Source organism: Anopheles moucheti, chromosome 3 (genome assembly GCF_943734755.1).
Source record: "Anopheles moucheti chromosome 3, idAnoMoucSN_F20_07, whole genome shotgun sequence".
NCBI lineage: Eukaryota > Metazoa > Arthropoda > Insecta > Diptera > Culicidae > Anopheles > Anopheles moucheti.
In genome coordinates, this window is record NC_069141.1 from 31,214,987 (window position 1) to 31,227,024 (window position 12,038).

Sequence of the window (12,038 nt, forward strand, 5' to 3'; positions counted from 1 at the left end):
TGGATCAAATGCTTTTTCCAAACTTGAACAACTAAGTGTTCGTAGTTTCTTTTCTTTAATAATTTAATAGCTGTTTTTTTTCGTTTATTGAAGTTCACGTTATCAATAAATTGCTTCCATAGTTTACCGGCGCAGTGTTCGTTCGAGTTATGCTTGTTTGCCATCAGTGTCTTATTTCGCTTTCTCGCTTTTCCTTCGTTAGGTATCCATTCGTATCCATCTCATCTTCCCTTCCAAGTATTATCACTCTTGCTGTAACATGTTTGATTTTGAGAGAGTTTGACATGCGTGTGTCACTTTGCTTTAGCGTATCTTCCTTTATAGTATTGGTTTGGTAAAGTTAATTGTTGCATTCATGGCCACTTAAACAGTTGTGTTTGTATATTGTTGTTGTTGTTTTCTTTACTGAGGGGAGAGTTTTATCTGTATGTATTATCATTATTGCAGCATCGTTCGGTCCGTGTTTCTTCCTGCGCTAATATTATTCACTTTCCATTTTAGGGTTCTATTTTCAGTTTCTTTTTTATCACGAGTTGCATGAGTGTAATATCGTTTGGTTGTTTGTGCTTGGTGATTATCCGCGATTGAACCCGGAAGAGGAAGTCACTGTGTGTAGGAGAAAGTAAGCGGAACCGGAAGAAGCAGAAATACGTCTACGTACACGCGCTAACGAAAAACGGATCGCAAAACGCAAAACACAAACATGCGAAATTAATTATGCTACACTATGTTACAAAACATGGATCGCGAAACGTTGTCACCATTCATCGAGATTGGTTTCTTAAGTATAGCGTGTGGGAAAGATATTCGAATTGCTCTTTTAAGCAAGAACAACACAACGTCTCTTCCAGCCAGGGGCAAAGGATACGGTTAGATTAAAGCTTTAGAAGCGACAAACAATCGAACGTGTGTGTGTGTGTTAACGAATACACGGGAAGTGATACACGAGAATAGAGGGGTAGGGAGGCGTGTGGGGATTTGTTTAACTGTAATGTTGTAAAGTTAGCACTTTTGTTTGTTTCTTTACACGATTCCTTACGAAGAATGTTTAAGGACTAAATTTCATACACTAGCTAGAGATGAAACGTACGCGCGATTGATTATGATAGATAGGTCGTATGATACTGCTTGAAACTAACATGTGTATAGTGTGTTAACGGTAGTATGTAAATGGGAAGTCGTTTATCGTTAAAGTGTGATACCGGGAATACGCTTACAAGTAAATAGCTATTTACAAAAGAAACCACCACTTTCTTCACACCCACACAATCGCTGCATTTCCCTAGCTGTATCTACTCCGGCCTTCTTCTCTTGTGTTCAGTAAACAAACCCAAAATACGCACATCCAAAAAGCCCACCCCTGCCCGCGACAAAACCACGATACACTACTACGTGGAACCACCAAAATAGGGGAAAACATTCGGGCAATGTACTACTAATACCTGCTGCTCCAGTGTGATGTGCCTTTGTTTTGCCTTACAATCCTTAAGCTTATGGTCGGTTTACATGCAGCGTACGGGTGTACAATTAACTGGACACACGCACATTTGAAAGTTCGCATCAAAATTCTCTCACAATTCAATTATTGTTTCCGTTGCAACGCATTTTTCGTTTTGGTTGGTTAGTTGCGCGTGGAGGATTCCGAGGCAGTATTTTCATTAAATTTCGTTTAACTATTACACACAATTCAGTCGCCATCAGTTTCAGGAGGGGGCTTGTGCCCCCCCAACTATTCGCTACAATCAATGCAACATTTTCTCCCACTCGCCCGATCGAGATCAAACACGATCAATTTTCCACACGCTTGAACTCTGTAACGCAGCAAAAAAAAATATTCCCACTGACATTTAATCAATTTGCCCCTTGTTGGTATGCAACACGCACTGCACGTTCGCATTGCTTTTGACACCGACCGCTAGAGTGCGCTCTGCGCACGTTCCGGGTTTAGCCGTTATACACTTCCACACATTCTCTCCGGGACCTCTCCTTTACCTATAATTTGATTCGCGGAATACGTAATTACCTGGCACTTTTACTTGCATGACCATACATAAACCTCACATGTGAAATTGATATCACAAAATTGGTGCCACATTCAAATACACACAGCAGCACACCTACCGAATGAATCTATCCAAACGTGTGAATAATCTGTGTATGCGTGTGTTTCGGTGTTCTGATTTTGTTTCGTCCTGGTTCTTCTTTTTTTTTTTGTTTTTGGTCCTGTTATCTGCTACACTACCACAACTGCCCATTGCCACACCTTGGGCTTGGTTAATTAATTTAATGGTTTCACTTGTGTTAATGAGGCTTAATAATGACGATCGAAATGATGACACGTTTCTCTTCTGCTCCACACGCGTTGTTGGGAAACAGATGAGCCTTCCGGTTTGCCTGCACGCAATACTATGTACACTACAATTTCATCAATATTTCCATATCGGTTGCCCTACCAATTGGGATCATTGGGAGTGAAATTAATTAATAGCCTTTTTCGCGCCTCCAGCACCGGGGGACGCATTGAAGCGTGGGAGGGAAAGGATAAAGTTGGATTTCCTTACCACTACTGATTGCAGGCCAGTGGCAACAAAGAATCAAACAGCGACCTAGTACAGTGGCGACTGTGTTGCTGTTGGTCACATCGAGTGTAGATTATTTAATCGCACGTTCGTTTCTCTATTTTTCTGATTCTTGACGACTATTTCGTTTCCTTTAGGCTTATGAAAAAAATTCACAAACCCTTTCAAAAAGTGCGTCCTGATGTGTAAATATATATACACTTGCACTATATACGTCATCTTTTGTTGGTGTGCTATTGGTGTGTGTGCTGATCATCTTCCACGCTGTGGTGTTCGTAATTAATTCCTCGCTAAATTTGTCTCTCGTTGGTGTCCTCCTACTACTACCGCCTACCCGTTCTTTTGAGCTTAAACTTACTCCGCACCGGCCGAGCTATCGTGCGTCATGTTCGAATCTAGGCTAGCACAATCGGAATCCTGTTCCGCATTACCATTATAGTTGGCCGCTTCCTGCAGACGCATCAGCATGTTCAACAGTGGATCTTGATTCTCCGAATTTCCCGGTGCGCTTGCCTCCAGGCCCACGTCATCGGCCGTGATTTGACGGAGCTGCGGTACCGTCGTTGGACCGACTGGCCACGGGTACGTTTCGCGAATGTACGTACAGGGATCAACCCATGCACCGCCACGACGCCCGTACAGCTGAACACCTTCCCGAACGGCGTCCATCAGATACGGTGCCAGATGGTAGTTCCAAACGTCCGTGAACCATACCTGCGAATCGGGTAGATTCATAGGACAGGAGAGGAACAAGCGGGGACCGATCGTAACATCGCTGGAACTGTGCGTCTCGAGGAAGCTGTTAATGTGCTGCCAGACGGTTGGCAACCATTTCAGCACCTTCTCGAGCTGTGGCTGCTGTTGCTGGTTTTGCAACTCCACGGAGAACAGCTTTCGGCGCAGGAATCGACCCAAGAACCCTTTCACCGGTTCCATATGGTTCGCGGTGAGTACCTGTGTAAATGGAAAATAAAATATGAGCATTAATGTTGCACTGAGACCTGTCCGAACATCAGATACTAACCCATCGGAAATTGTGGTGAAGTTGAAGGTTGGTCGTGTTGCACGTCGCCTGGGACATCGTTCCTATGATGCACGGTAGCTTGGCGGCTGTGGCACTAAGTAGACAGGAAAACACATCCCCAAGCGCCGAAGCATGATGGAGATTATCCAGAATGATTACCGCTGGCAGCTCCTCTGCCACTCCATTAGACATCGAGGCCTGTTCAGCGATATGGCCAAGATATTGCTGCAGTTCCTTGGAAGATTTGTGATCGACACTATGTACGGAGAAGAGAAAGAAATCGTATATGAATAAAAAAAAACTCTTCAAACCAAAATCACCTTCTCGATATTGTAACATACTTGAACGTCGCTATCGCCTCAATCGGATTATCACGACCAGCTCGAGCCACAAGGAACTCGGCGAGTTTACGCGCTAGGTACGACTTCCCGGTGCCGCTTGGTCCACAAAGAATCAATCGCCGATGTTCCGTCAACAGCGAAATGTACCGATGGACAATGTTCCGCAGAATCAAACTATCAAACGCAAGGCTTCCGACACCCTGCAGACATATGTACAGTGTCTTCACATTGCCGATGATGTACCCGCACGGTAACAGCTCCGGGAAGCCCATCTCCGGTCCACGCTTTGCCTCCCCGAGATGATACGACGTGATGGAATCCGTATTCAAACCCAGATTCGTTCCCGGATCGATCCGTGACAGATAGTCCTTGAACGTTTTGCGCACGATATAGTCCAGGTTTTGCCAGGTCGTTTTGCCCGATATGTACGTGTACGCAATGACAAACTCGTTCGTTTCCACACCACTGCCGATGGAGAACGAGGACGATTTCGGTCCTTTCTCACCGTTTGCTTCCGACTTCTCGCCACCCAGCTCATCGTCCGGCGATGAGTGGTAGTAGTTATCACATTCGTTCATCTCCTCCGCGTACTTCGGGAAGGATTCCGGCTGCCCGAGGTAGACGGCGATGGAAATCTTCTTCCCATCTACCGGATCGGCCACGTCTTCGGCGGGTGTTGTGAGGATCTCGTTCACCATTGCCGCACGCTCGATCGTGGGCGAAAGTTCGGCAATAATGGCCGGACTGAGCGGTGCTGGCGGTGGTTCCGGTGCGGGCGCAGGCGGTATATTGTCTTCTTCCGTTTCGTCCAGGTTCTGGGGGAGCTCTAGCGGTGCTCTACCCATGCCGTTATCGGCCGCCAGACTGTACCGGCGTGGCTCGCCGATTGAACCGCTCGGACTGACGGGACCGAGCGATACCTCACTGCCGGCCAGCGAACGTGTCGTTACGAGCCGCTGCAATCGTTCATTGTTCTGCTTGAGGTTCATCATTTCCTGACGCATCTTCATCACCGTATCTTTGAGGCTTTCGAGCTGTGATGCGGAACTGAGCGCTTCCAGCCTGATGTCGGTAAGCACGAGATCCTTTTCGCGCAGCTGCTTCTTGAGATCTTCTACCATTGGGTTTCCATTCAGCTCGATGGCATCGACTGGTTTGGCTGTGGAATTGGGGGTAAAACACGTTTCATTAATAACTCATAGACACATACACGGTACTTCGAACATCCTTACCATTGTCAATGACGGTCACCGTCTTGTGCGGACTGCCTTTGGTTGGTGAAGGAGGTGGCAGTCCTGCACCCGGCGGTGGTGGAATTCCGGACTGTTTCAGACCACCAACCCCATTCAATGGACCCCCCACCGACGTCGTGGTGGTGGTTGTTCCATTCTCCAACACCGATCCGTGATGATGGTGGTGGTGGTGATGATGATGGTGATGATTGCCACTGTCCGTCACCGTACCTGCCGCCGCCGCGGATCCATTATTGTTGCTACCCGCCGTAACGTGGCGATTGGTTTTGGAGATTTTGGCATTGCGCGAAAAGGCTTTGGTAAACGAGCTTCGGAGCCATCCCTTCTTCTTCTGTTTGCTCTTGTCCTGGGCAGAACAGCCGGAACTGACCGAATTCAACGAGCACATAGAGTCGGAACTATGGTGCCGTTGCATTTCTGCACCGGCCGGTGCTGATGCGGCCGCACCGGTAGCATTCGATGCTACCGCTTTGCTGACCGTACCACCGGTCGTCGTCGTTTTCGTCTGCTCAGCTGCGATCTGGAGAGAGCGAGAGAGATAGAGAATAAGAGTTCTTAGTGCGTCGTACAGGTGTTGAAGGACGCAGCGAGCATTGGGAGATACTTACCGCCGTTCCGTTGACCTGCCCATTAACTTGTACGCCCATACTCTGCATATGGGCGGTAGTTAAACCGGCCTGGATCGATTGCTTCCGCAGCAGCTCTATCGTTTGGCGCATGTCCAATATTTCGCTATCCTGCAAAGGGGACACAAGACAAACGATTAACACACAACGATCTCGTCGCTTTCCAAACAAAACGTACCTTCTTCTCCGTCGTCGCCGTAAGCGATTGCAGTCTGTGGGTCATATTTGAAAGACTCTGCTCGAACGCAGCCACCACATGAGCCTGTGGAAGTATCGAAGAAAAGAAAAAAAAAGCGAAACGTCAATTAATGTCAGCTATTGATTCGAGGGAAGAAGGAAACGGTTTCAAGACTCTAGTTCGGATCTCTGTGTGTAACCTTCGCTCCGAGAAACATATCGATTCATTATGCTTTTCCCCCTTAGTCGAACCCGGAAGAGAAGTCATCGTGGCTTGTTGCAAACTGCGATAGAGGAAGATTTGTGGAAACTTCCGTCTTTCCGTCCTGACATGCATTTAACAGCAGAGTAAAGTTTCCCCCGTGTGAAGGGTGAAAGCACGATGCATCGATTCCGAACGTCTTCCGATCAATTAAAAGATAAATACCTTTTTTCATACTGTGCATTTCACTTCTAATTGTTTGACAAGGAAGTTGGGTTCATGTGAGGTTGCACGTTAAGGAATCGTAAGAGATTATGAAAGGCACTAGGCACCACCATGCATTGGACGAGATTTATGATGATCACCAAACATTGTTGGCGCCTTCCTGCGATGTCCGCAAACGAACCACGATCGTGCGCCATTAAAATCATCAACACATCATCACGGCTAATTGAAAAGTGTCTCAGGCGTCCGGACAAGGTTTCGGCATTCTTCGCGCGACATTATGCCCCACCACACCACACATGGGGACGCAGCAGCAAACCAAATTGGACGTATGGTTCGTTCGCCTTCGCGATATCAAAAACATTGCTCTCAATTAGTATTGATGGGGTTGTGTCCGTGATGGTGCTTATGATTGGGTTCGACGATGGTAATGGCCGAGAGAATCATTCTCTTCTCGCGACGAAACCACCGCGCAGTGTTATTGATGATGACAGATGTGTTATACGATCGTGGATCGTTCCCATCCAAAGGCGCAAGGTCCAGGGCCATCAGAATGTATTCTTGTAAGGGGGTAGTAGTACACACTACACCCAGGTCGCTACGCAGTTCCTTGAAGAGTGTGAGATTGAATATTTTATCCACCCAGTGACGAAGATCCCCAAGACGTTTGGGGTGATGTGAAGTTCGCGGGATGCGCTGGTCCCCTTATTTCCCATCATCATCATCAAGACAAACTCACACACGCCGCACGGTGTTCGGGACACAGGCAACGGGCCACAATTGAATTTCCATATGAATAGAAGACATTAAGTGACGGAGCATCATCCACCGCAAGAGTCAAATGTGTAAATGTGACCCTTTAACAACGGTCCGCTTTCCTGTCCGCCAGATGCATCCGACTATCCAAGTCCAAGACCAAGGCGAAGGGGAAACAAAAGCATCGTCGTGTCCCCCCGAAAATGGGAAGATTATTTTCTAGCCCACCCCGAAAAACAGTACTGGTGTAAGTGGTTGTGTTTGCTTCACGTGCGCTGGTGAAGGGGATGGGTAAGATTGACGCATTATTTTTGGAGAATGGCCATCAGTTCGGGTTGGTGGTACACCACGAGACGGACCCCCTCACCACACTCCCGAATGGAGACGCGATATCCACGCATCATCTTAATAGGATTGTTGTTTCAATTTCTCTGTCTAGAAGGAGTTCCCCACTTGGGACGCTGGGACGAGAAATGGGACCATATTGGGAACACTTTGCGATGGGGGGACTTTGGGATGAATTCTTGCTAGCAGGTCTGCATTACATCTCCATAGATAGTCGTGAGAGTTTGCTTCTTTTTATAGGTTCCCCGGAAGGAGTGTAATTGAAAAGTACAGATATGAAGATTACACTCGTTGCTTTATCGTTTATTACAATAGACGAGAGATCCATTTGTCCGGAATGAAGTCTATCATTACCCGCCAATGTATCAAACTTCTGTAAGCGCTTCTTCTTCGAGATAGCATCGGCTTATCTTTGTACAAAGGGTGGTGGTACACACCTTTTGCGTGGTATGACCCCAAAAAAACAACAAAACCTCTCGCTGATAGACCGAGAAAACAATTGAAATCATGCCGTGTTGATGCAATGTTTATATGGGTGTGCACACCTATAAATCCTATCTAATCGGATCCCGGGGTGGTTTACAACACCTCCCGGTGGAAACCGCACAACAACGATAAAGAACTTTATCGTCTGCGGCAGTAGTTAACTGCACACACTCTTTAATCCAATTCACGGGGCAAATGAAGATTGTTTGCTGCAAGCGTTCCGGGGTCTCCTATTAGTAACGTTCCCACCATGCAAAAGACACTTTGTTATATTCCGATTCCATTCGCTCGATGGAATCTGTTGATCACTTCACATGGCGTACCACATTTCCCGCCCATAGGAAAGCATCATATTTATCAAAGTCGTCCATCTCTACACTCCCATCCAAAAATTCTCGATTGCCACCACATGAAAATTAATAACTTTATCCTTCGGGGGACCACCAATTCATTCATGGAAACATATTTCACCAGCACAACCAATGGGCACACCCTCGACAAACTGTCTCTACGCTTTGCGACTGACTCTAGTCCCTCCAAAAACAAAAAAAAAACTCGCATCAACAAAACTGCAATCGCAATCCGCTCGGAGCTATTATTGGGAACGTACACCACACAGAGGACCCCTCCCTCGATCCGCAATGGTGACCCGATTTGAAGCTACATTCATGTCGGCATCTCCAGCGCGCAACAGCGTTTGACTGCTCGAAGGGTCTCTCTCTCCCATGCTAGGGTCAATAATTTGTACTGCAATGATGATTGAAATAAGCATGAGAGAGCAGCAGCAGCAGCAGCGGGCAGAGGATGTGGAAATTAATTTGCCTGGAAAATTTGTTGCAAATGCAATTATTTGCTTCGGGGAGTTTGGGTTGGAATATGTTCGCATTCCGTACCCACTCAACCGGAGTTGAATCTTACACCATAGTACCACCACCATCCCATCGGAGCTAGAGTGTGGTGGAATGGAGTTTGCACAAGCAGCGTCAGGAAAGAACGATTCCAATCGGAACAACAACAAAATAACAGAACAAAAAAGGTTTGCGCGAAAAACCCTCCCCCCACTTGAGAAACTTTGTTGCCAATGGCGGAAAACGCGTGTGTGTACACGGTGCGAGAAGGATTGTAATAAATTACGAATTAATTTGTTGTCCCTAATTGGGGCCACCTTTCCACTCAATTCTCTGTTAATTTGTCGCGCAAAACGTTAATCACTGCTGGAACTTTGATACACAAATCCCACACGCAAGTGATCGAGATGCATAAGTAATGGAATCACCAACGTGCTCCCGTCCCGGGGGGATCGTCATGTCACACCGAAGGAAAAGTTGTGCATCTAATGAAGAGCTTTCGCCTTCATGCCCCCAACAAAAAAAATCTCCCCATCAAGCACGTTTCATTTTCAGGGAAAAGTTTTGCCAAGGTCGTCGCTTCCCGTTGGCGCATTGGCTCGATGTTCTTTACGGTGAGCTGCTTACTGATAAGATAAAGCGAACTTTGGAAGTCTAAATGGACGCACGTGTTGCCGTGAATTTGAGCATGTGTACAGGAGGGGGGTGAGTATACAGTTCTTGGTGTCACCTGAACGGTGAGCGTATTAAACACGTTTGAATGTAGGCAAAGTTTCGCTAAACAATCTCAACATCTTCTGGAGGTGAGGTCGTGTGTCTTGCAACGCAAAGCTAATCCGCACACATAACCTCATTGGACGAGGGCTCTCTTGTTTGTTGTGCGGCTTTGTGAGACTTCTTGTTTGAAGTAACCGTATCAATCTCGCGCTAATCTAGAATCACGTACGACGAACACGAGGACTTTATTGTCGCTGTAACTCGTGCTCTCGCTGTCAACTAATCATTGAATTGCAGGTAAAAGGGCGCCCCCCCATTTGACATGGCATTGAAAGACCTCCAACATCAGGAAAGCTGATTGATGGGGCCACCGAGAAGAAAGTCCCGGAATCCCCCCCAGTAAACACACTTCTGTTCTTTCCCCACATAAATTCCTGGTGGAAAATGAAGTATCAAGTTTTATGTCCTATTTTCCATTGTTTCCTTTCCTCGAAGAGCTTTCGGAAGAGATCGTCGGTAGGGACTTTTTTTGTTGGATGGATCAGAGATGCATGTAAATGCACCACCAACTGTCTGTTTCTGTTATGTGGTGAAGGGTCTTCTCACCTGTGTTGGACCATTGGATTCTCCGCGGTAATATGATAACCTTTCTCCACTTTCGATCGTTGACCATTCGATCACCACACACGACGGGAGGGCCACATATCTTCGACGACAAGAGAGCGAAAGAACCCGGGGAACGACCGACATGTTGTGTCGTCAAAATGAAGGGACACACACACAGGGCAATGTTGTGATTCGCCCTTTTCGCTTTCGGACACGTCACGACGGTAATAACTTGAAGTCGTCGTCGTAGCGTCACCCAAGCATTCTCCATGTATTGGGCGGAGACTAATTGGTAAAAAAAACACGCCGACTAATCAGTGTCGGATTTCTTACGACTGTTTTTGCCCGGGGTCTGAGATTACGGGCATCTCGCAAGGCCAAAACCTCAAGTCAAGACAGTGGCAGTTGCCCGGAAGATGTTTACATCGAATTACTGTGTGGCACAATACGCGCCGAGAAGAGGTTTTCCCAACCTCCATAAAACAAAGGGCGAAAATTAGGTAGACAGCCGTCCCAAACACGTACTACACCGTCGTGCGTAGCACAGTGTTGTCTAAGGGAATACATTTGGGGCCTTGTTTTCCCTTTTCATCGTCCGCTGTGTTTAAGGGTCCAATAAAATGTTGAAGGTACTTACTTTAATCGACAGCAAATTACGCGCTTTGTTATTTTGAGAAATCATCATTCATCTTTCAACTAACAAGTGATTGGGGATGTTGAGGATCTCGCACATATGCACTGACCGCCTACGGTTAACATCGACGTAGTGTGCTCGCGCATAACAATAATCATTTAAATCACTCACCAACTGGAAGCGACACATAGCACTCGGGCGAGCTATTTACCAGCACACCGTCCGTGTTCCTCTCTAATACGGCCAAAATGCCTTCGGAAAGCGCACCTTTTTCTGTTAGAAGACCCATTGATACACTCGGGTCGGAAAAGTTGTCGTCAGCTGGAGTTTCATCGTTGCGTTCTCTATAGTTTGTCTTTGCAGCAAAGAAGCGCTCAACACACCACTCGAGGGTCTTTCCGCTAGCGCGCAACCTTACCCCATATGGGGGTCGAGAGCATATACGTGAGTCTGTTTGCTATAAATAATGGATCGATAATTCACCGCCACGCCATAAATTACGATTTGCTACGAAAGGCAAAACTCATATCGATCGAATGCGATCGGTAGGCAAATGGAGAAAAACAGAGGGTTCCCACCTCAACACTGCACTTGAGAGCGCACACGCGCGAGCGTGCCTACAATTCACGTAGGATTGGAATTATAGACCAACTTTGCCATCATCTGCCCTCATCAGGCGGGGACACACACACGCGGGGACGAGAACGTTTCTTCCGTCCTCTCTCTCTAGTGCCGATCACACTCGATCACCTTCGACGAAATCAATTTACAACTTCCAATCTGTTTAAACGATTATTGGCCCCGCGTTCTCCACATATGCACGCAAAAAGGAGTGCTTTAGACAATTCCAAGTCTCCCGGAGGTCCTGCTGGAATGCTGTGCACTCCTCCCCGCCTGATTGTCTCCAGCTTAATAGGTTGCCCGAAAGGATGTGGGACCCCACTCTACCGAACATTATCTACCTCGGTGTATGCCCGTGATTAGGGTCGCGATCACCAACCCACCTTTCTCGCCGCGTGATCGAAATTCACTTAAGTGAAAATTGATTTATCAACGAGTATTTCGGCATATATGGAGCGATCGAAACACCTCACACGATCATGTCCCGCTTATCGCCCAATCGATAGTGCGGAGTTTGCGTGCCGAGGGAACTGGTTTAGAAAGACGACGGGCATAAACATAGTGGGAGGGTTGTACCTTCCCAAACAAGGGTCCCTCC

At 47.0% G+C, this 12,038-nt stretch overlaps 1 protein-coding gene across 1 annotated transcript in view; it reads right to left on the minus strand.

Moving 5' to 3' along the window:
- Positions 1 to 1,948: 1,948 nt before the first annotated feature.
- LOC128304892 (protein sickie) overlaps positions 1,949 to 12,038 on the minus strand; it is a 294,004-nt gene continuing 283,914 nt past the window's right edge. The window contains exons 15-20 of the mRNA XM_053042134.1: positions 6,002 to 6,085; positions 5,767 to 5,934; positions 5,177 to 5,702; positions 3,945 to 5,103; positions 3,604 to 3,859; positions 1,949 to 3,533 (exon numbers count right to left, since the gene is read on the minus strand). Coding sequence (XP_052898094.1) covers positions 2,934 to 3,533; positions 3,604 to 3,859; positions 3,945 to 5,103; positions 5,177 to 5,702; positions 5,767 to 5,934; positions 6,002 to 6,085 — 2,793 coding nt within the window. The 3' untranslated portion in view covers positions 1,949 to 2,933. The remainder of the gene's footprint in view (positions 3,534 to 3,603; positions 3,860 to 3,944; positions 5,104 to 5,176; positions 5,703 to 5,766; positions 5,935 to 6,001; positions 6,086 to 12,038) is intronic.